This window comes from Pungitius pungitius, chromosome 15 (assembly GCF_949316345.1).
Source record: "Pungitius pungitius chromosome 15, fPunPun2.1, whole genome shotgun sequence".
Lineage (NCBI taxonomy): Eukaryota > Metazoa > Chordata > Actinopteri > Perciformes > Gasterosteidae > Pungitius > Pungitius pungitius.
In genome coordinates, this window is record NC_084914.1 from 14,574,531 (window position 1) to 14,598,582 (window position 24,052).

General features: G+C 42.1%; 3 protein-coding genes and 2 long non-coding RNA genes across 5 annotated transcripts; 3 read left to right on the forward strand and 2 right to left on the reverse strand.

Annotated features, from left to right (window-relative positions):
• Positions 1-1,694: 1,694 nt before the first annotated feature.
• Positions 1,695-6,010, reverse strand: abhd4 (abhydrolase domain containing 4, N-acyl phospholipase B). The gene is made up of 8 exons (XM_037458614.2): positions 5,800-6,010; positions 4,931-5,016; positions 4,642-4,731; positions 4,235-4,523; positions 3,041-3,228; positions 2,852-2,963; positions 2,570-2,756; positions 1,695-2,391 (listed from the first exon to the last, which is right to left on the reverse strand). Exons 1-8 carry the CDS (start codon positions 5,850-5,852, stop codon positions 2,302-2,304), a joined length of 1,095 nt encoding a protein of 364 aa, XP_037314511.1. The 5' UTR covers positions 5,853-6,010; the 3' UTR covers positions 1,695-2,301.
• Positions 6,011-6,362: 352 nt separating this feature from the next.
• On the forward strand, positions 6,363-8,968 carry dad1 (defender against cell death 1). Its single transcript, XM_037459481.2, has 3 exons — positions 6,363-6,679; positions 7,374-7,535; positions 8,741-8,968. Exons 1-2 carry the CDS (start codon positions 6,469-6,471, stop codon positions 7,502-7,504), a joined length of 342 nt encoding a protein of 113 aa, XP_037315378.1. The 5' UTR covers positions 6,363-6,468; the 3' UTR covers positions 7,505-7,535; positions 8,741-8,968.
• A 1,672-nt stretch (positions 8,969-10,640) lies between these two features.
• On the forward strand, positions 10,641-14,564 carry pigr (polymeric immunoglobulin receptor). The gene is made up of 8 exons (XM_037459474.2): positions 10,641-10,747; positions 11,327-11,665; positions 12,127-12,208; positions 12,405-12,631; positions 13,504-13,600; positions 13,737-13,825; positions 13,985-14,034; positions 14,131-14,564. Exons 1-8 carry the CDS (start codon positions 10,699-10,701, stop codon positions 14,212-14,214), a joined length of 1,017 nt encoding a protein of 338 aa, XP_037315371.1. The 5' UTR covers positions 10,641-10,698; the 3' UTR covers positions 14,215-14,564.
• A 3,775-nt stretch (positions 14,565-18,339) lies between these two features.
• On the reverse strand, positions 18,340-21,287 carry LOC134105247 (uncharacterized). Its single transcript, XR_009942477.1, has 3 exons — positions 20,995-21,287; positions 18,845-19,729; positions 18,340-18,495 (listed from the first exon to the last, which is right to left on the reverse strand). It is a non-coding gene; the product is annotated as an uncharacterized LOC134105247 (long non-coding RNA).
• A 640-nt stretch (positions 21,288-21,927) lies between these two features.
• LOC119209730 (uncharacterized) lies at positions 21,928-23,351 on the forward strand. The gene is made up of 3 exons (XR_009942470.1): positions 21,928-22,022; positions 23,002-23,084; positions 23,307-23,351. It is a non-coding gene; the product is annotated as an uncharacterized LOC119209730 (long non-coding RNA).
• The last annotated feature ends 701 nt before the right edge of the window (positions 23,352-24,052 follow it).

A 24,052-nucleotide genomic window follows, 5' to 3' on the forward strand; every position in this document is an offset into this window, starting at 1 on the left:
TACAGCAGTTAAATGTGGTGCATGTAGTTATGCGTGGGAGAAATACATTTTCACCGCACTGCATTTACTTAACAGTTCTATTTACCAGCTACTTTTCATTAAACTGAAAAACTATACATTCAAAAAGCTCTATGTATAACACTGAAAAATGAAATGTACTTTACATTCCAATGTTAATTTAGTAGAAAACACAGCTGAGCTGTTACTTTTTTACCTTAAGGTAATTGTTATGGAGCAATGACTATAACACTGCCACCTTTACGAAAATACAAAAACAGAATATTTTGTCCACCACTAGTGGAAATAAGGGAAAGAAAACAGACCACTGTGTATGACATCCTGTGGTTTGAGCTCATTGTGATTAAATGTGCTCCATTAGAGTACTGATCATGATCCCTGCTTTTTATACCTTTTATTGCATTAAATTAACTGGTGGCTGTAGCGTAATGTAGTTACATAATGTAATTCTTAATGAGCTGCTCCACGCTGAAGGTTTGGAGCGTGACCCGAGGCCATAATAAATAGTTAAAGTAAAGACAAAGAGACAAAATTAAAAAAACGAATGGACTCCGTCGGCCATCTACTTTCCTTCCAACAACCACTGAATGAATGATTTATTATCTTCTATAATTCTGGGGTTTCTGGGACAGAGGATGTTGAATGTGTTCAGATTGCAAAGATCATTTAGGATTTTGGCCTGTGAAAAAAAAATGGAGTTACATTTTTACTCCATTAATCAAAATATTTTCTTTATTTCCATATAGTTTTTACTCATGTAGTTCTTAAACTGTATGCCATTTATTTACATGTCTATATTTATTTTTTTCTCCTTTCCCCTCCATTGTGTTTAGAGCTATCCATATATGCATATATAGTACACAGCACTCTCTCATACATGCACCCATACACTCACTGTACTAAATATTCAAAACGTTACGACCCCCCCCCCGTTCATGCCCCCCTGTGTTAATGTCTAACCGCTTCATATCTGCATGTCAAATAAGGCCTAAAGAATGGAGGGTGGGGGAATTTACAATGGTGTGTGTGCACAGAGTATGTGTGTATGTGTGACATATGCAAGGTGTACCTGGAGATACAACGTTAGAGGGTTCCAGCAGGCCTGACTGCCACAAAACACAAACATGTTTCCAGATAGAAAGCATTGGTTTATGGTCTTATAACCAAATTGATTTATTGGGTAATTGTATTACCCAATAATCACCGAAGTAGTAAGCTACAGTGACCCCCCCTTCCTGCAGAGGAATTAGTGAAACAAATCCAAATCCTCATGTCAAGTGATTGCGCGCCAGTTAGTGAGCACCGCGACATGCAACTCGCCCTCAATCATTTAAACAAATCAATTTGCTTGTCACTATATCTCACATTTGTACAAATATTGATGTTTGTTGCATTACACTGACAAAATATATACAGAAAATTAAACATTGCTTTAGATCAAAGTCATTGTAACGTATAAAACGTTTACTTTTAACCAGCTGCGACATTAAAATGCTTTTGCTATTTCTAACGCTTAACGTGTATAACAAAGATACGGGGCAAATCTAACCGGCACTTTTAGTCTGATAATAATTGTGTGCTTTTACAAGCCTTTAAATGAAGGACTTTCCTTAGCTAGTTCAACTGGTGGCTGGCACAAACACAAAGCGCACCAAAGAACTTACTGATATGTAATGTAACTTGATTGGACTTGTTACTGATCTCTACTGGTTGGACCACATAGTGCTTCACATGTGGATTTGCACAGCAGCAGTTTGTGAAATAAGCTTTTATTGTTTCAAGATATAAAATCCAATGAGCGGCTTGATTCGGTGGGAAATATATAGGAAGAAAGCAGGGATTAAAACCAAAATATCTGATAGAGTACTGACTGTTAGGCACATAAAAAAAGCGTGTCGGCAGCAATGTTGCTGCTCTGTCACACATAAACCCAGTGCATCCAGAGTAGGGTGTGTGTGAAAAATATAACAATGGACAACATAACAGCGCTCAAGTACAATTGTTACTCTGTATAACAACATTAACAAACCAAATCAATCATGTTATAAATAAACAATTTCCTTACAATATGTAAAACTTGGCAACAATAAGATCAACAACTTGTTCCTATGGTAACATGACTGGGAAGAAGAAACATTCAAAATCATGTTGGGCTACTGGCTGTCTTGATATGCCCCAATAGTCTCACCACACACTGGTTGTAGTGGTTACACCATCATGAATTGTCTTTTCATACACGTTCAAGACACACACACACACACACACACACGCACAAACACACTCTCAGTTAACAGAGTTGCATATATTTTCCACCACTTTGTTGAACTCCTCTGGCTGATCAGCATACACGTGGTGGGATGCGTCGTCTATCAGCTGCAGTGAAATAGATGAGAAAATAAAAAATAGACAACCAGTCAGTGTCATGCGCTACCACAAAGAAGACAAGTCACCGCCTCACGGTAGTGTGCCTCCGCAATTGAGACCATTCCAAAGCAGAACTGCATATTTCAGACTCGTAATCCTCATGACTACACTCTACGTTTCCACTCACGATGACTTTGGTGAGGGACTGGCTCCTAATCTGGACCACGCTCTGCCCAGACGAGCTGTCCACCCAGGATCGAGCTCCGTACAGCATGGTGAGGGGCATGGAGGGGGGCAGCTGGTGAACCCGCTGCAGCATAGGCCTCTTGGCCCAGCCCAGAGACTCCGCCATGGCCCGGAAACCCACCTCGCCGCTGTGAGGAGGAGAGGGAACGGACAGGAGGGCGGGACATCGGTCGGCTTTTTGCAGGTATCACGTTCCGCTATCCAAACATTTTGTCTTGCTTACCTCGGGGTTTGTGCATTACAGTGGTAGATGTACTGCGTCATGGTGTCATCCTCAAACAGATCTTCAAACTTCCTTTTGAAATCGGGCCGGAATCTGTTCACCAAGCCCGGACCTGAATCGACGACACGAGGTGAGCGGACGTCGCATACCGGGGCACAGGGGGCCGTTCTATGAACAGAGTTATCTCACCCCACGGCCCCGCGGCCCTGATGACGGCCAGCGGGTTGAAGAGGGAAACCACCGCGGCAATCGCCTTCACCCAGCGTGGCAGAGGCGGCCGCTTAAACACCTCCGTCCCCTGATCTTGGGTCTCTAGGGTCTGTGCCTGGGGTTGCTCAGGAAAACCCCATGGATCCACCAGGACAAGGTGTGACACTCTGCAGGAGGAAAGCAGGGAACAGCGCAACTCTCAATCAACTGCCACTTATTTGTCGTCAGCTTACACACGGTGGTGTCTTTTTAAACACCACCACTAGGGTCTAGTTTTTCAACCACTCTTTCTGAATTTTATTTTCAGTAAACCTGAAAATACAACTATTGAACTAGCTTGCAGAGAATGAAGGCCTTTGCATACAAAGTTCTTTTCATTCTCAGAAATTGTCTCTGATGATTTGCGCACGCTCACATTGTGTTTTCATACAGACTCCAAAAATGTGCCCATCAGACGTTAACGTTTTTGGGGAGAGTTGTTTGATTTCCTGCATTGATTCGGTATCTGTTGAAAGCCTCAAGAGAGAAAGTTGTTCAACCACTCATATCTACCTTACATGCAAAGGTCTGGGCAACTAAATATTAGCGGCCATTGTGTATAGCCTTCTTTCTTATATTTGATTAAATAAAGGGTCTTTAAGTACTGCAAAAAGCATGTGAGAAATAAAATATGTTTTTTATTTTTTATTTGTCGCGTTTTGGACTAAGAATCCATATTTTTTCATAGCTGCTTTAAACTATTTGTTATTGGATGACAGAAAAGAAGGACTTGGTGTGCAGTAGTTATTTTAACTTAGCCCAATTAATGGAAACGAGAGGCAAACGCTAGCCAGGCTCATCTAAAAGGTTTAACAAGTATAAAAGCTCCAAGCTGTGTTGCATTCACTTCATGCTGTATGTAGTCAGCGTGAGGTTGCCAGGCAACCAGAAGAGACCTCCAGCTGTAACTGCACACTCACAAAATAAAAATCTTAAATCCTGTTTTCTTAATTTTAGGAAAGAGATGGTAATGTTCAACATTCAACGTTCTCTGGCATCAACAATGTGTTTTGGACATGACTCGAGAGTCCTCATAAAAACCAAACACAGAATCACTGCCAGCTGCAAGTAATCTGTCCTGCAGATGCTTCTCATTATCTGATGTTTTAGCCTGCATCACATTAGCATTATTACCTAGAAGGGTGTTGGATGGCATAGGAGGCAGCCAGGTACCCGCCAAGACTGTGTCCCAGCAGAATCATGTTCTCCAGGCCTACGGACTGTCTCCACTGCTCAATGGAGTCGACAAACTGCTCCTCTGCCTTGGCGGCGTCTGAGGGGAAGGGAGGCCTTGAGCTCCTGCCGAAACCCAGGAGGTCAAAGGCGTAGACCGGCCGCGACCGACTCAGCGTGTCCATGTTCCGGATCCACAGGCCTACCCCTCCTCCAAAGCCGTGGACCATCACCAGTGGGGTCTTTGGGGCTGGGGGTAAAGGGCACACAGGAGTTATGTCGTGGGTTATGCAATGCCTACACTAGGACTGCGGAATTCCAGCAGTTGCCTCCCGCTTAACAAACAAAGAGTATGAGGAGGGTGGTACCTGGTTGTGCCTTCTTGGTAAGAGTCAGAGTCCATATTCGATCCTGGTTTGGAAGGGTGACAAACCTCGCCCATAGCTCATTCTGAATACCTGTGACCCCACAGGAAAGATCACTTTAACCTCACTTAGGATTGTTTGATGTTGACAGAATGGCGTACTGTTACACTTACAATAGCGTATGGGTCATTAATAAAGAGTTGGTAGCTTTCTATTTATCATTACTGCATTACTGCTGATTAGCACCAGTAGTGGTTGAATACTCTGCCGGCAAAAGTCAAAACAGCCTTACAAGCAAGAATCTTTGACTCTGTTGTCTTTAAAAGAGACATCGAGGTCGGACGCCAGGAAGGCCACCAGCTCCAGATTGAACTTGACCTACGAGAGAGAGAGACAAACAAAGAATCAGAGGTGGTTGATCATTTGTACAAAACAAAGAAATGCTTCTGGATTCTGTGGTGAATTTCACTGTGAGAAATAAAACCTGATGAAAAATCTCTTCAAGTACTTTATTGAACTGAGGAGCAAGAAGAGGAGTACATATGCTTCACACAGGCAGACAGTGGTGATGGCCTGGGCTTGATTCATCATAGTTAGTAAGAGGCCAGAGGTACACACACTTTGACCTCCACTGCCAACAGGTGCACCACCGGCCCTTCTACCTGTTCTGTAATTGAAAAATGTGTCGAGTCATCCAACTGGCTCACCAGGTGTCACTCACTGCTGCGCCTCCCTCCAGTGGGTACAAACACTTACAACACGAGTAGTAAGCGATTAGCAACTTTGAGATCGACCTGCACTTTTTTCACTCCGTATTCTCATCATTTCACATAAAGCGCTTTAGTAGAACATAGTGACGTAGCAACATGTATACAATGTTTTCAGTGAAATGGTTCTTGGGTATAAAACACTATTAACTAACGTTCGCACTGTTCGGGAAAGTATCAAAAACTATTAGCACAAGTGTTTGATGCCAAATGAATCGTTGCCGAGGTTACCATGACAGAGCACTTCCGTACAGTCCCTTGCACACTTGTTATTGCGGAGATGCGAAACAATAACGACATTACGTCTGTACACGTTTAGCTGTGTTAATCAGGCTAGCAGTGAGTTAGAGGAGGTCGTCCGGCTGTTTATCCATCGAAGTTAAACGAGACTTACTCTGGTTCACACTCGTTCTGCATCTGCTCCGTGGTTGCTGTAGAGGGGTCCATTGGTTGACATATTCCGGTGACTGCATTCAAATAAATGACATTATGAGGTTGACAATACGCAGCTTTATATTTCCTGCGAAGTTAACGTTACACAAACTCGTTTCTTTCCTGGGTCAGCTGAGTGAGAACGAAGTTATTCGATTACGAAGATGGGCCAATAGTACGGAAGAAAAAAGACGTTACGTAAGTCTGATGAACTGTTACAGATGTGGTTTTTAGGTCAAAACGGTTTGTTACCCGAACGTGGAGTGCAAGTACGCGTATGCACACATATGTTTCATAAGCGTGTGTGTGGATTCATTATTTGTGACATTGTGTGAGGGTTGGTGACAACGGAGACAGCAGATGACACAGCCGTTTCTGTAAATAATATTAGAGTGAGTGGTCTTCCATACATAGAAGCTCTGTGCTGCACTGGGCGGCGTCAAGTCTCTCCTCCAGCAGCGGGCCTTCGGTGGTCGCTGCGCGCGACTCTGAAACTCATTCCCGGAATATATTCTTTGTAACACCGAGGTAGCTTCCGGTTGACGAGGACACGTCACTTTTTCGTTTTAAGGAAAGGGACCGGTGCAAAACTCGCTCATCGACCCCTATTTGTACAAATTAGACAAAAATCATGTCGAACTCCGTCATATCGGTCATTTCTCGGTTTCTAGAGGAGTACACCACCACGACGCCCAACAAGCTGAAGGTGGTGGATGCGTATCTGTTGTACATCTTGTTGACAGGAGCGCTGCAGTTCCTCTACTGTCTGCTCGTCGGCACCTTCCCCTTCAATAGCTTCCTGTCGGGCTTCATCTCATGTGTGGGCGCTTTCATTCTCGGAGGTAAATGCTTTCTGGGTCCCATGTTGTTGTTGTGTTGATGAGTTACACGATGCGTCCGTGTGGACGGTCCCTCCGGACTGCTAGTGGACGTGTGTGCAGACGCGAGGAGGCTAACCATGATAGCATGCTAGCATGCTATAGCTCCAGCGGTCTTTATGAGCACATTACTACATACACGAACGCCGAGTATGGCAATTTTAGAATGTATTGTTATTATATAAGTGTACACATTTAATGTATGATGCGATAACATTTCCCAGCGTCACTGACAGCCAGCACAAAGCAGAGAAATCCACTCGTCGCATGCAGGCAGGATTTATGGCTGTACTTTTCTTTTTGGCTTAGTGGCGCTTCCTAAACCGGTGTCTTGATGTACCGTGGAACTCTATGTGGATGAATTGTATTCTCTTAGGGGAGAAAGTAAAACACCTGTCGCTCAGCTTATAATGTTACTGGGAACTTCTATGAATCCTAAACCAATGGGCTCATACTATAATGATATTTGTATTGTATCATTACTGTATTTGATGGCTTGGCAGTACAAGAGGAAAAAATGCAATTCAATCCGAATGATATCCAGTTTTTTGTAAGACTGAATACAGGAAAGGGAAAACTGAAGCAAGTCTCCTTGATATGTCTTCAGTGTAATAATACTAAATCCATTGTCTTTTTTTTCTCCATTATTTTTTCTTAGTATGTCTTCGTATCCAGATCAACCCACAGAACAAAGGAGACTTCTTGTCCATCTCCCCGGAGAGAGCCTTTGCTGATTTCCTATTCGCTCACACCGTCCTCCATCTGGTTGTGATGAACTTCATTGGTTGAGAGACGTGCGACCCGGTGTCCTCCCTCTCAGGTGTTTATTTCACACCTGAATTGATCACTCCGGGGGGTTTTGAAGTTACCATTTTGGATTTGTAAAAATAATATGTCACATTCTAGTGCAAACCCTCAGGCATATCACTTGTTTTTTTTGTATTGCTGTTTTAATACATAAAGTAATTTTATTAAATTCTGTATGCTGCTCCAAAGGTATTTCTACAGCTGTCGGTTTTGACTATTTTCTTAATAATAAAAAATAATTAGGGCTGTCAACACAAACGCGTTAATCTATGCGATTAATGTGGCCGAGATTAATGCAACAAAATATTTTAACACTTTCGGTTAACCAGTAGTTGGCTGCAAAAACTAAACAGCCGCTAGCTGCAGTCAGTTACATCATAATGAAAGCGCTTTTTGTATTTGAAGTAAAACAGGCGTGAAATGGAGTAGCAAACGGAGAGTGCTAGTTCATCAATTTCCACCTCTAAGATGACACTACATGTGTGTAGTTTTGTGTTTAAAATAACATTAACAATTAAACATTGTCTAAAACACACACTTTCTAAAGTGATTACTCATTACTTTAAAGGTTTAGTCTTTAGAAGAAAAATGATTCATTAAAATCAGCAATCGCCATTAATTGAGATTAATAAATTACAAAATGTGCAATTTATTAGTTAATTTTTCTATTGACAATTGACTGCCCTAATAATAATGTATTTTATTTATAACTCACTTTTCATCAATATATCCCAGTGCCAGAGAGTCTGGTCCGAGTTGTCTCACATATCAACCAGAATTTATTGGAGCCTTGGTCGAGCCCAGTGACCATTAAAGCCTGAACATTCTTTAGTTCCAACATGGTAAATTCGGTTTTTCTGAAATGGTAAAAACCAGACTGTACAAGGTCATGGACATCATCAAACAGTGAGAAGACCTTGTGCTTTTAATGTACTGCCGGTTTCATTTTGAACAAGAAAAAATCTCGGGAACGTTATATGTTAGTGTTGAAAATGTAGTGTCTAAGATTGGAAAATAAACCGTAGAATGTATTCGGTCCAAGGATGTTTGTGCGTTTTGATAGAAATGTACACATTATGTAACCAGATCCACTTGATGCTTGTGAGTTGCTGCGTTTTTAGCCTCGGAGGGTATACTGGATTCTCTTGTTTCTCATTTGCTAATAATTAACTACTCCTTCAATGTCACTAACTCAACAACCTCTTCAATTTTTTATAGATCATGACAAGAGAACTCATCAAAACTCCCCTTCAGGACACAACGCTACATCTGCTTTTGTGCCACAATCGCATCAGACCGAATGCAGTACAATTTTCTTACAAATATGGATTGATTGATTGATCGCATTCTTTTTTTTTTTTACATTACAATTTGTAAAGCGTTCCTTTACGACAAGAAATAAAAACAAATATTGATTTCTGAGAATAAAGTTCTTGAAAGAAAGCATTTTGGTCAATACTCGTTTGAAATCTAAATCTTTTGAGTGCATGACATCCTCTAATAAAGTATGATACAGTCTTCCAGTAAAAACAATTTGTAAAATAAGTGACCATTCCATAAATTCATATTCTTCAAATACAACGTTTTTTACATGAAACGATGTACCCCTTTATCCCCACCCTCATTGATGAGGGTGGATGGCAATGGGGTCATAGTAAAGCCTTAAGTATAAAACTTTTTACATCAGGATTTGGGCAGGCTACATTCAGCGTTAACTGCAGAAAAACATGAAAATGTGGGGAAAATATATAACTTAGTGAAAATTGCTACCAAAGGTCCCTCGCAGAACATTTGTTTCGGATTGCAATTTTGTTTTATTTTTTTCCCCAAGTTTAACCGACACCCCAGTATATTCCTGAGCGAGTGCGGAGGGCAGAGGCCTTCTGCCCATCATGCTGAGTGAGGGGGGAGCGCAAGAACACTGCAGCCCAAAGCAATGAGAGCGAGTTTTCTTCCATTACCTGCTATGGAGCACCTGATGGAAACACATTCCAGCTCAGTTGATTGTGACTGTGCGGAGCCACTTAACATTTGTCAAAGACCGCACTGACCCGAGGGGTTCGTTTGGTCTTTGGGTGTGTGGGCCAGTTTGTACTGGAAATGGAACTGTCTCACACACACAGATGAAAAACATACTGAGTCAAGTTGTTATCCCATGTGTCTTCTGTAAAGGTCGTCTACATCTCGTCCTATGTAGCTTTAATAGCGGTAGCCAACTCGAAACATTAGCGGGATAGCATCTCCTGTGCCAGAGTGTTGCAGCCTTTCACAATGCTGATAGAGGGATACGGCAGCGAGCTTGAAATGGTGTGAATAGTTCTCAAATCCGCCAAGACTATGGCCGGAATGTGTTTAGTTTCAATTCTGGGTTCTGCCTACATTTATCCAGGAAACGGGGGACCATAAAAGGCTTTGATGCCAAGGCAGAAGGGGACTTTCCATGATACCCTTCACAGCAAATTGTGAGCCTTGGAAAAATGGTTTGTTAAGTCGGTGGCTGGCGGTGGGTGCCGGGGAGGGTTTGGGGGGGTTTAGGAGCTTAATCTGACGAATGAAGACTGGACGAAATCCAAAATGTTCAGGCCTCAAAATCAAATGATTTCATTGTCACCCCCCGAATCAATGGATGCATGGTGAGAAGGTTCTGTGTTTGGGTCCTCTGCGGGAAGGGTATATATTTTTAAAAAAAAAGGCTAATTAAATATGTTGCCCTGTCCTGACCCCCTCATGTTGGCACAGGAAATAAAGAAGAAACCTTAGGGAGAACGGCAGGGGAGGATGCAGAGGATGTGTACAGAATGAACAATGTGAAAGATATAGTACATATAGTACATTCAAGGCATATGACAGAAATGATTCAAACGACATGTTAATCTGATGTTTGAGGAGCGTGGCGAAGGAAAAAAAAGAGTTAGCAAATGGGTCTCTTAAAATAAACACAATTTTTTAACATATTCTTATAACATTTTAAAAATCTACATTTACACCAAAAAAAGACAAATTGTTATGTTATAGTAAAGTACAACAGCAAGTATTACTTAGTATTAAAAATATTTGGCACCTACATGGTTAATATCTGGAACATCTGGATCCAACTTGTGGTCACATGACCAGGGGTTATTGGCTAGTGGAATCGGGAGTCTGTGTTTAGACAGAGCTCCTCCAACTGACGAAACATGCGGAAACTCTTTACACTCGCCTTAACCCTGTTTCCATGGATCTCAGGTAATAACAGAGCATTTGGCTATTCTAGCTTTTATTTTATGTCTGTTTATGCAGATAACTGATGAAATGTTATTTGGATGATTAATGTCTATGATGCAGCCGCTTCACTTTAGCAGTGGGCTTTTGGTGAAAACTACTATGCTTCAGATCTCTTGTCTATTTTATCACCTCCAATCAATTATTATTATTATCATTATCTATTTTCCCGGACTCTTAAAGCTCTTAATGTTGTTTTGGTCCTGGAGTAAGTTTTTTATGTGTTGCTGCTGTTTTTCAAATCTTCCAAACGTCTGTGCCGTTGGCCTGTGGCAACATTATGTTTGATGTTTATTTTGCGTGGTCTACAAAAGCCTTTTGTATTTGTCCCCCAAAATCTCTATGTAAGAAGGACAATCCAATTCCAAAAAAAGAGAGAAGTTAAAAAAGGAAACACTGTTTCGTTAGAACAGAAACCGAAACCATAATGGCTCAAGGCCACTTTCCCCGCTCAGACGAGATAAGTAATGTCCACTGTGAGCATGGAGGAGGGTCAGCCCAAAGTTTGGTGGTCACCAATCAATCACCTCCACTTTCCATCAGGGTTCCTCTGCCAGCCGGCGTTCACTGGGGGAGAGCTATCCGTCATGGAGGGTCAATCCCTCACGGTGCCGTGTCATTACGAGTCTCAGTACGCCGGCCACGTGAAGTACTGGTGCCGGGGGAAGGTGAGAGGGTTCTGCACCAGTTTGGCTCGAACAGATCCGGCCATTGCAGCCGCGGGGAAAGTGAGCATCTCTGACGACCGTGTCCAGCTGGTGTTCACGGTAACCATGAGCGATCTGAAGGAGGGCGACTCCGGCTGGTACCTGTGTGGCGTGGAGATTGGCGGCGCATGGACCGCCGACGTTGTCACTCAAACGTACATCAATGTCATTCATGGTGAGTAATGGAGGGGTTTGGCAACTGATGAGCGTGTATGGATTGCTTGAAAATAACATTTGTACGCATTTTTAATGATAAATGAAAACCCTAAACGAAGAAAAGGTACACAGCGTCGGTTTTGGTGGCCAACTGAAGGCCCCTCCGCTCACCCCCTGCACGGCCCCATCCATTCTGTAATAACACGGCTACATGAGCAATGCAAGTCAGACGACGTGTTCACCATCCATGGCTCACTTTACTGCACTTTTACAAATGGTGTCAGGGAACCACGGCGGCCTTACATAAAAAATGTGTTGAGTGTGACAGCCAGGCTTTGGTTTGTCCATTCTGGGCCATTTGTAGACACACGAGAGAATCCCTGAAACGGACCTGCCATGTCAATATGAAGCATTCTAGATATTATTAGCGCACATAAAATGTTACACTTTGGCTCTTTAAGTTTGCTTCCTTGCCTGCAGGTATGTCAGTGGTGAACAGCCGATTGAGTGGAGAAGAAGGCAGTAGTGTCACAGTTGAATGCCACTACAGCGAGAAATACAGGTACTTTATTGCAGGATTCAGCATATTATGATTACCAGTTGTTCCATCAGATATCCTGCACTTTTAAAAACAACATTTCTAAAGCATCCTCCAACCTGAGAAACCTCGTTGTTTCTTTGAAAATCTCCAATTCAAGCCAACCTGTGATGGACAGTGAGCCCTCACTGGCTCCCCCCTGTGACCTCTTGCCCTACAGAGACAGCGAGAAGAAGTGGTGCCGAATTGGAGACTGGAGCTCGTGTCTGCTGACCGGGTCGGAGGGGAGCTACGACGATACCTCAGTGGCCATCAGAGATGACAGAACTAGGACTTTCACTGTAACCTTGAAGAAGCTGCAGATGAAAGACACCGGCTGGTACTGGTGCTGTGCAGGACAGCATCAGATGCACGTGCATGTGATCGTCACACCGAGACTCTGGACTAGTAGGTTGACAAGTTGGCTTTTTCCTTCTATCATCCTTCAATACCTTGAATTAAATGAATGTGTTTTTTGTTAGTTGATTCCTTTTTTGCAACAGTGAAATTTAATGCAGATTGGCAAAGCGAACAATTAAACACTTAAATATTGTAAATATTTTTGCTGTAAAAAGTTCAAAAGGGAATTATTTGTACTCTTTAAAAGTATTCTGCAATAATCCAACATCCTATAAGAGAAATATCCTTGGCTTTCTATTAAGGGAACCAGTGTAATTCTAACTTCTCAGTTGTTATACAAAAACCCTGCAGCACTCTATCGAGGTGTGAGTCACTCCAGAGCTGAGTGATAATTCCACTAGCAGCGCTTCCACATGAAGCATAATCATCAGCTTGAAAGTATACTTTTTTTGTCATCCTTAACCATGAGCCTCGCAAGGTCATCTTATTCTCACAAGCTGAGGTTTCAGTCAGGGAAATTTCTATTGAAAATCTGTTGAGCTTAGCGGGAGAAGAGCAGACGCATCAGTGTACTCCGGGAGATGTTCAGATGGTCTGTAAGTGATCAGACTCACCGATTCAAACTTGAATGTTATTAAAAGCTATTCAGACCAGTATTCATGAAAAAGGCACAATGCTGCCGCGTGGCTTTTTCTGCCACGTTCATCCCTCTGCAGCGGCTGAATGAGAAGTAGCCCTGAACATCAATATGTGTTTGTGACAGATGGCAGAAGTCTCCAGCTCTGCAAAAAAAGCATTGATTACCAAGAATTAATTATCAAGGAATATTGATGTCATTAACGGTTGTCCTGCTACAAATACTCTTTTGCTTGTATTAATGCATGTATCATTTTTTAAAACCGTATTGGGTTTATCTTCAGCTGCAGTGACTGCGACATCCCCACCTACACAGAGTCAGGCCCTCGCACACCTGCCTCCATCCGAGCCCATCACAAAGGACTCCTGGAGAAGTCACAGGCAAGAGTGGATCTCTGCATTGTGCTTTAAACCTGCTTTTCATGAGAATTCTGAATTCTTCATTTCGGCTGTTATGTCAAAGAAACAGATGCAGCTTGGCCTGAGCGGCCACTGAGTGCTTGTGTCTGTGTTTTAGGCACATCATGGAGTCCTTTCTGGTGTGTGCCTCATTTCTGTTTCTCGTTGGCTTGGCCATATTGGTTAGAAAGTTGTGGAAACGGCACAGTAAGGAAACTTCTCTTTCCTCCTTTTATGAAGCCTGTGCAGAATCATACCACTAACCTCCACTACAGGTCTATGAAATATTTCCCATGCATAAATATGTACAAGTAATATATTTGCAGTGCTATTTGTGGCTTAAATGTCCTCAATATTCACTAATAGGGCAGGATCCTTTGCTGAGACAAGTACAAATGATAAAAGCTAGGCACAATGTAAGTCTCTGCTCCATTTCACAATCTATAACGATCATTGTTACCACATATATGCTTTGGAGTTTATTGTTCTACTCATTTTTCTGTCTCCCCCAGGAGTACTCTGGGGATGTGGGTGACCCGCAAAGCGCTGCTGTCGTTTTTCTTAACAGGGATTGCGAGGACGCACATATGCACTGAGACAGTGCAGGGTTTGTTGTTTCTCTGTACCTGAGTGTTGTTTATGTCTGTTCGGTTCACTGCACACTGTTGTATCTTACATCCTGGCACATTCAATGAGGTTTTTCTTCCTGCTGCTTTTTTATGTAACTGGCTGGAGATGCTAAAAGTATACTTGTCCTGTAAGAATTGATCAAATTATTCCATTTGAGTTTTTGTCAGAAGCACTGTGACTACCACTAATTACACAGAGGTCATGTATTGTCATATTCATTGTGAGAATAGTACGATATTGTTGGAGTTTACATGCTAACTGATATTTATTTTCATAAATACAATAGATTAATAAAAACAATGAATTGGTTATTTCACCACTAGTTTCAGTTCCATGATTGCCTGATCCGTTTGTGGATAGTTAGCCATTTAGTTCTATTTAAGAAAACAAAAATAGGCACAGTGTAACCTTTTGCACACACACTGTTTATGAGAACACAAATGTCCAAATCAGTTAATAATAATGATTCATGCTGATGACGTTTCTATCGTCCAATTGACGCAGCAGGAGTACAAACATCCACCGGGGAAGGAGCAGGGTCATTAATGCAGACGAATGGCACCAATGAGAAGGAGACGTTGATGGACAAAACTGGCAGAAGAATTAATAAAAATGTGTTTGGTTATGACCATACGAGCTGGCCATGTGGCAGCAGTGTAATCCGAGCCAGGGAGTAGATGATACATTATGAAAAGAAGATCTCGCTAGTGCTTTCTTGACAATTGGCAGTGGTAGAAATAATTACTTGACAGATTTTTTTGTAGAAATACAAATGGAAAGTGGGAGCAGGGGAAAGGGGATGCAATGGATTAAGAGCCCCCTGAGGCTGAAAGGACTGGCCCTTGACACATGACTTTTCATGACAAGGTTGAGGAATAGTGGTTAGGACACAAGGAATTAGGAGGTAATTCAGTCACTATGCGACCACCGCCATGGCGCGCATGCTTGACCAGATGAGCTTCTGGGGACTCCCTGCTGGCGTGATCATATACCAGAGGTCAAGTTAACAGAACACATTTTCAGTCATTGGCAGTAGTGGAAATATCTGAGGGCCGTCCATCATTTTGACAGACTGGAGACCTTGGATTCCGTCTGTTAGTACGGGTCACCGAGAGCTGCACTCGCAGCTGCAGAAGGAGCGTGATTTTCCCAGTAGAAGCGCTTGCAGGACCCCAACTTCCAATAAATCCAGTTGCCAGTGTGGCAGCAAAGCACGGCTCCCCCTTCAGAACTAAAAACTAAAATAAAACATTGTTGTGAATTGGATTAGAACGACAGACTCCACATTTAAATAATTCTTTAGCCAATGTCTTACCATGATGAAACTATTTTAAAGGACGGAAAACTAAAAAGGACTGGCCAACAGAAAGTCTAAAGCAACACTGCATTGCACCCAGTTCTCTCTGCTGCATGCGCTGTAATGTTCCTCTACGTTTTGGGTATGTCTGTATTTATGCACACATGCTGTACCATTTGCAACGTAATAAACTATGCTGCTCCCAATGTGAATGAATAATAAGTGCAAGTTGGTATTCTTGTCTGCACAGAAAACCCCATGAGACAGCATATTTTCAGCTTCGGTTGCTATTTAAGCAACGTTCAGTGCATAACAAGATAATGTAATGGCCAATTAACACATTTAGGTACGAAAACATGGTCGGTTATGACAGAAAACTTGTGAAAACAGAATTAGATAACGTGAAAATTGTTATCAGACTTATTAAAAGAAAGACGTTAGCAAATGAAGACAGAAACCATCTGAAATAGTTGCTAAAGGAACTGGGCTCTACATGCTTGAACTGTCTGTTCTCATATTGAACATCAAACAAAGTGTTGGAATTGTAAATTAAAAAAGCTAATGAGCGAAACTGCTGTGGCGCCAACTAGAGTATCCAAACCTTTTCTGTCAGGGCCCACACGTCTATCTCTTTCTCTCCCACTCCCCCTCTCTCTCTCTAGATCTCTCTTTCTCTCCCACTCCCCTTCTCTCTCTCTAGATCTCTCTTTCTCTTCCTCTTTGCTGCACTCGTCTGACTGTAACCCGAGCCGCTTGGGGGGGGGGGCGTGGTTTGAACACAACGCACGGTCGGTTTTGTTTTTTTTACCTAGCAGGGTTTGTGATAAGGCAGAAAATGCCCCTTTCGGCCTCTCCCCAGTTTGGGAACCACTGAACTACAGCTAAGAACTTTTAGCAATAACTGTCTTCTTTTCAACGCAACAAAAGCCATTCTGTTCTCTTTGATATGGGTAAATTGATAATTGTATTTACATTCCGTGTTCCTTTATGCGGCCATGTAGGCTTTGCCGACGTGCCTTCACAAGTTTCTCATCTTTCAAGACTTTTTATCCATCATGGTTTGTCCAGCTGCAGGAAACTCACCAGCTTTTACTGTAATTGATGTAGGTTTTATATCACAAGAAATAATTGTTTTAACCCTGCGTTTCAACCACAGTTAATTCTGTCTTCAATGCGGCTTACTTATAATTGATGAATTGCTTGAGTCCACTGCATACCAGGAGGCATCCAGATCAGATCAGGGCCTGCTGGCCACGCTTTAGGGCAGCGAATCCACTTCGAGCTCACTATGTGTGGCCGAGACACTGGCCGCATAATACACAGTTTTCTGAACCAGAAAAGCCAGAACCATGGCCTCAGACTTGGAGGTACTGGGTCTCATCCCGACAGCAAACTGGCCCAGTGTGTGCTGAATGGTACGGCCTGTAGATGCAGGGCCGGCTCTAGCCCATTGATGCCCTAGGCGATACTCGAATTTGTCTCCGAATTCGAACACTGTCTCCTGTCCAACCCACAGGTTAACCACAAATCATTCCTCACCCAGTCACAAAACGCTGAGTCATAATATAGAAATGCAGGTTTCCCTGGAGCTTTGAGAGTGAAACAGCATTTGAAATGAAAATGAGGAGTTTTATGCATTTTGTTGCTTCTTCACAATTTTTGTGTCCCTTGGCCATAGCCCCTCCAAAGACTATCTATTGTCTACTGTCTATTGACGACCCCATGCATCACACCCGGACTACTCTCTTTTTTTGTGAAAGTAGACTCCACTCTATTCACAATATGTCCCCTTGAAGACAGTGTTACTTATAGTTCCTGCTACTTTATACCTCTACTACAATCCAAAGGAATATGTTGTAATTCTTACTCCACTCTATTTAATAGTTATTCAATTCATAATACAAATGACTTTTACTTAATTTTGTAGGCACTATTTCTACATGTAGTATTTCTTCACTGTAGTATTACTACTACTTAAATAATCTCAGCTTGTTCCACTACTGGTCCTCTTTTGAGTGATCATGCAGGGTGTTGCTTTCACTGGACTAAAAGGAAACAGTAAGCAGCTACTACTCTTTGTATCTTTGATGAATAAAATATTTGTCATCCACAGATAATATAATGGTGTACAACAACTTGATAAACATGAACCCAATTCCATCTGGGAAATTGCGCCCCAGGAAATAGGGGCTTTAGGATCTTGAGTTACTGTTTTGAGTATTTTTAAGGCACAGATTTTATCCATAGAAGGGAGATGTGGTTTTAAGAAAATAAGAAATGATTCCCAATCCAAGATAATTCTAGCTATCCATCCGTCAATAGAAAGAATAAATTCAGACTTTTGAATATACTTATATGTTTAATAATTAACATTTATTTAGCATCTTATAGATATAACAAACTAAACATTCAATGACTGTATGACAACAAACCCAGATTTAATCTGTATAGGCCTTTTGAGGAAGAGGTAGAACAGTAATACACAGCTGTAGCTTCTTGACCATCAACAACGTGTGCGACTGGGTGGACATCTTATCTGGTCCAAAGGCACCAGTGCAGACATTAAGGCTCTACTTAATAAAAACCTAATTTGAGCTCCTTCACCACAGCTTCCTGGAACATAACTGACCTCGGACAGGACCCAGACGCAGACCAGATCAGTTGGGGTGAAACAAAAAGGTTTATTTTGGTGAGTCAGATAACAAACACCACAAAACGTAAAAACACCAGTAGTCCACGACTTTCTGGTTCCAGGATTGGGCCCTTCACAGAATCCTTGGTGGTGGTGGTGAGGCGAAGTCCAGCAGGTTGACCGACGGTCGTAGAAGGGATGATCTCTTGGCGGTGGGTTTCAGGTCAACGGCACGGACCAGAGATGGCGGTTCAGGAAGACTGCAGACTGCTTGATGACTGAAGGATGGAGGTGTCGGGTGAAGGCTCAGGCCAGGAGCTGGAACAAGAAGAAGGGTTGAGAAGGTTTCAGAAGCTGTCTTCCAGGATGACAGGTGCAGGCCAGGGATGGAGGTGGCGTTGGACGGCTGACGGCTGGAGGATTTTAGTTGCTAAAAGAGGCTGTATGTAGAGGTCTAAACTGCAGCTGCCCACCACACACTCGAGGTGGAGGGGGCACCTGCAGTCTACTGCCAGAGACTATGGGTAGAGGTTTGGCCTATAGGTGTCTGCCAGAGAAAGGCAGGCAGAGGAGGCTCCTGTGGTTCACTGCCAGAACCTAGAGGTGGACCTTAGGACTGAAGCCGTCTGCAAGTAAAATACAGATGGAGGAGGCACCTGCAGCTTACCGGAAGAGGTGGATTGTAGATGTTACTGTAAGCCGAGTGGAGGTGAGTTCCAGGTCAACGGCACGGACCAGAGATGGCGGTTCAGGAAGCCTGCAGACTGCTTGAAGACTAAAGGATGGAGGTGTCAGGCCTGGATCTGGACCAAGCTGGAGGTTGAGCAGGTTTCTGGAGCTGTCTTCCAGGATTGAAGGTGTGTTAATACTGAAATACTATCAAATAAAAACATACAACTAAATACAACTTAATACAAAAAATACAGCATGATGAAACTTAAAAATTAATAACATGTAAATCATTTTACTCCAGGTAAGTAATTTTAAACTCAGATAAATTCTTTTCAAATGAATAAACATTCTTTTTTGGATTATGCTTCCTAATATTACCTGGAGCATCAGTGCGTCTATTGCACCACCAGCTGTCAAACTGGTCTCTCCACTCTAGATAAACCCTCATATCTACCACCCAATCTGGCTCAGGCTGGTCCCATAACGGCCGATACTCACCAGGACTTACCTGCGATGGTTCCCCGGGTCCCTGAGGAGGCTCAGGGGGACTTACCTGTGATGGTTCCCACCCTACTCTAGCACAGCTCCTTTTCAATAATGGCTCATGCACACTTACCCTTAAAGACTTACCTGGTCCCTGAGGTGGTTCTGGGGGACTTACCTTTAAAGACTTACCTGGTCCCTGAGGTGGTTCTGGGGGACTTACCTTTAAAGACTTACCTGGTCCCTGTGGTGGTTCTGGGGGACTTACCTTTAAAGACTTACCTGAAGATCCAGAGGAGCAGTCAGGCAGTCCTCTGAGCCTGAGGATGGTCCGCAGGATCCCGGGCCGATTAGGGTCCGGGATCTGGACGCTGGTGTAGCTGCACCGTTGGGCCATCTAAGGGTAAATAAACAGCAACACAACCCTCAGATCACCGATGCACATCGTGGTCATTTCTCACATTACATATTGCATTAAAAGTGGATTCAAAGTAGATGTCATGCAATAAATAATACACTAACAAAAGAAAACGCAGGATAATAAAACTGTTTGCATTTGGGTCAGTGTTGTTACTGAAAGAGGGCTAACACATGCTGCTGGTATCAAACCCACAGACACCAAGTTACCAATGAAACAGTCATATTTTAAAATTGACCCCTGACCTGGTCTGATATTGCAACACCATTTTCTTTTCATAATTCATGAGAAAATTAAAGATTTGGCGGTGTAAATATGAAAGAGCCACGTTGTGGATAACAAATATCCTGCTTGTTGTTCTCTGCTGCTCATCATGCTCATTAAAGTGACACGTTTCTGAACAAGCTTTGGTGTAAACGAGCCTCCCAACAAATGACAAACATCATACACACAACATTCCAGTTCTAAAACGATACTTTTAAAACATACCGCTGGCTTAAAGAGTTCCTCAACCAATACTTGACGCTCTTTGTGTGTCTAGATGTATCGGCGTCATGATTGTAAAAAGCTTTCAATCAGCCAGTTAGCGGGTCAACTAAGCCACTGTTCACGTTCATTCTGCATGTGTGCGCACGGGACGTCATTGACTTGCAATAAACAGCGTGGACGTGTTTTATATGCAGTGCGCCAGTGATCCAACATGACCACAGGAACTCCTTTAATGTATCACTCTTTATTCTATGAGTTGTACGTCGCAGCGCGTGGAGGAGGTGAATGGTGAAATATGAGAGAAATAGTGTATGGAGCAAGTAACAATGCATTCATAAGTACGTTTCAACCACGTGTGTCGTGTGTTGACTACGCCTGCACGTCGTGACGTCACAACCACACCGTCTCTATGGACCCGGTTGTTTCCAAATAAAAACATTTATTTGAACGTTCCATGGCGTTCTCAGCGCCATCTTTTTTCACAAATTCTAATGTTAATCTTCGACAATTTGATACCCTCAAACCAAAATAACAGTGTTTTAAAACATCTACACTAATTGTTGACACATCCCAGAGATGTCCCGCGAGATGTAACACATCCCGCCCCTCCAATAATCATTTTACAGGAGAAATCAGCTACTGAGTGTCTTTGTCCATCAAATCTTATTTCTTTCACCTTTAAACTCAATGTGTCGTACTCATTTGTAACCTGGGGACCCTTCTAAGGATGTAAGGGGATGAAAACGATGTCTTACTTGAACACCGAAGGTTCCAATCACAGCCAACTTCCTTCAGCAGGTGGTCGTCCTCGATGCTCCGCCGCCGGAGGGCCTTTTTCAGCCTCGTCTGTGCTCCACTAAAGATGTTATGTAGTAGTTCACTTCTCCAACAATATTCCTATCCAGTAGATCTCGTCCAGCAGTCAAAAACTCAACGATTCAGTTCTCAGCAGTTTGATTTCACAAGAGGTTTAAATTTCGTGTTCAAGTCAAAGTGCAAAAGGAACGTTCAGAAAGTGCGCTGACCTTAAATACCCTCGGTCGGGTCATCGTTCGGTTGCCATGGCATTTTAGGGCGCGCGTGCGTGCGTGTTTGTACGTGCTCACGTTTTTATTATATATATATATATATATATATATATATATATATATATATATATATATATATATTTATTTATTCCGGTATTATCCACGTTCTTTCGTTATGGCCATTCAATACAGTTTAATGAACATCTGTTTCTGCAACTTTCCAATAAACAGCGGAACCAGCGACAGCGTTTTTACCTGTTTTATAATAGGACAGGTCTGCTGAACACAGAGAGAGATTTTAGTTTTTTATCATGCTATGTTGTGAACACAGCTTAAATAGTTGTTTTTAACACTGCAGCAGACCATAAATATCATTAAATAAATTGCATTAAGGACCAAGTGAAAAATGTCCTTCCTATAGGCGACCAAGGCGACCGCCTAGAGCGCCAAATTCGTGGGTGGCGCCCTCTGGCATAACACATCTTTCTCCCAACAACTTTGATTAACAAAATAAAACCCAGGTGAAATAAAACCATGATTAAAACCAATAAACCTGGCGCCCCGCCACATGCTTAAATCTTATGTGTTTGGAGGGGGGGGGGGGCGACGGTCACGCGCAGCGGAGCTTATGGTTGCGTGGTTTGCAAGGCAATGGGCACACTCGGATCAAGCTAACGTAAAATCAGTCCAAACTCTGGTGCAAAGGGACGAAAACGAAGAAAAGCAGCAGGAGGAGAAGAAAGCCCTGTAAAGAGGTAACGTTATGTATTTCCACCTCAGACAAGTCATTTCATGTCTGCTTTAAGACTTAAGGAGCCTTCCAGCTAGCATAGTGATGGTGAATTATTCCAATCACTAATCAAAATACACCTCTTCACGGCTCCACATTGAGACTTGTCCGGGACACTCATTACCTCTATTATATCAATTTTATTTTACCAATTTGAAACAAATACATTTTTCATAAGTGACGGTAGCTAACGTCAGCTAGCGTTTTTCATAAGTGACGTTAGCTAACGTTAGCTAGCGTTTTTCATAAGTGGCGTTAGCTAACGTTAGCTTGCGTTTTTCATAAGTGACCTTAGTTAGCGTCAGCAGCTTCGTTCCTAGCAAGCAAGCCATTATTTGCATAATTTATAACGGTTTAATTTAACGTTAGGTACTTAAATATCAGAAACGTCTAAATGTTTTAAATGTCTACATTTTTACAAACACCTTAATTGTTACCTATATTATTTGCAAAACATTTACAACTCATCTTTGTTGTCAAAGGGGAACGTGCCTAAATAGACGAAAATGATTAAGCTGTACCCGGACTTTAGTTCATAGACAGGTGAATCGTAGACAGGTTAACTTAACGTTACTTGTCCAAATGGCAAAGGCCTCAAATCGTTAATGTTCTCTTTAGTTTTTTATTGTTTTTAATTGCATTTTATTATGCCTGGTTTGTTTGTTGGTTTTATTGTTTGTGCTCTATCTGTACTGGTTTTACTTTAAAGTGTCTTTGAGTACCATGTAAAGCGCTATTTAAATAAAATGTATTAATATCATTACTGAAGGATTTTGCTGACCAATGGTATTCTATCTTAATGTACAATCTGGTATATATATGCATTCCACACAGTATGTTGTCTGGATTGTATTTATAGTAATGTAAATAGTAGATACATGTGAATAAATGTGTAATGCGGTGTCATGGAATGATTATATTGTTTTATATTTTCATATGTCCAGATGCCCTCCAGAAACATTTGCAGAGACACTCACCTCCTGAAGAAAGCTCAGCTGATCCCCAGGTTCACCTTTCTCTGAACCTTGTGAGTTTTTATGTATTATAGTTATTGGTGATAGTAATAGTTTTAGTAGAAGTATCAGTATATAAATGCATATTAATAAAGCTATAATCATCTGTAATAGTTCAATTCACTCAAAATATGACCTCACACTTACATTCGTTGTGAACGACTTTCAACCCCATTCTTGATCGTTTCATCATTTTAAAGAACTTCACTGTGTTTTTTTTCCGTGCTTAAATACAGCTGCAGGTGAAGAGACATGTAGGATCACACCTGGCACAGCAGCCACAGAGCGTGAGCAGGTAAATCTACTAAATAAACTTTATTTTACTTTAGACTTACAAAACAATCATTTATTTACACCTAATTCAAATGTTTGAATAATTGTTTACTCTATTAAACACCAATGATCTTGTTAACAGAAGAAAAAAATGATTTAGATGCATTTACTGCCTGTCGTATTATGACTTACAAGATCAGTAATAAATCTCAACATATGACCAAGAGAAATAATCAGTCATCGTATTGCCTATTGTCATAATGTATCTGTATTAATAGATGAACATCATTGTATGTATTTGCCTTCAGGTGGAGGAGCAACAGACACAAGCCGCCCTGATTCTACACTACAGCCTACTATCTGTTACTGCCCTGTGTAGATGATTAGCTCAGTTGGCTTCATCAAAGAGCCATGGTATCACAGTGACAACTGCCCAGAGCCTTCAGCATCTAAAAGCAAAATCTCCTCCTCCTCAAGCACCAAGGAGCTTTTCGACTCCCTCAGTGGCCTTAGATATCAATGGGTTCCCCCAAGTCTTGAAACGCTGCCTCCTCCACAGAGGAATTGTTGGCTGGGTTCAGGACTTCCACAAAGGGCCCTTTTCTCCGCTCAACAACATCTTCAGTCTGAGACTGCAGTTCTCCTCCCCTGCTGAACACAGCATTAGTAAAGCCCTGAGATTTGCTTTATCGAATTGGGAGTTCAGGTC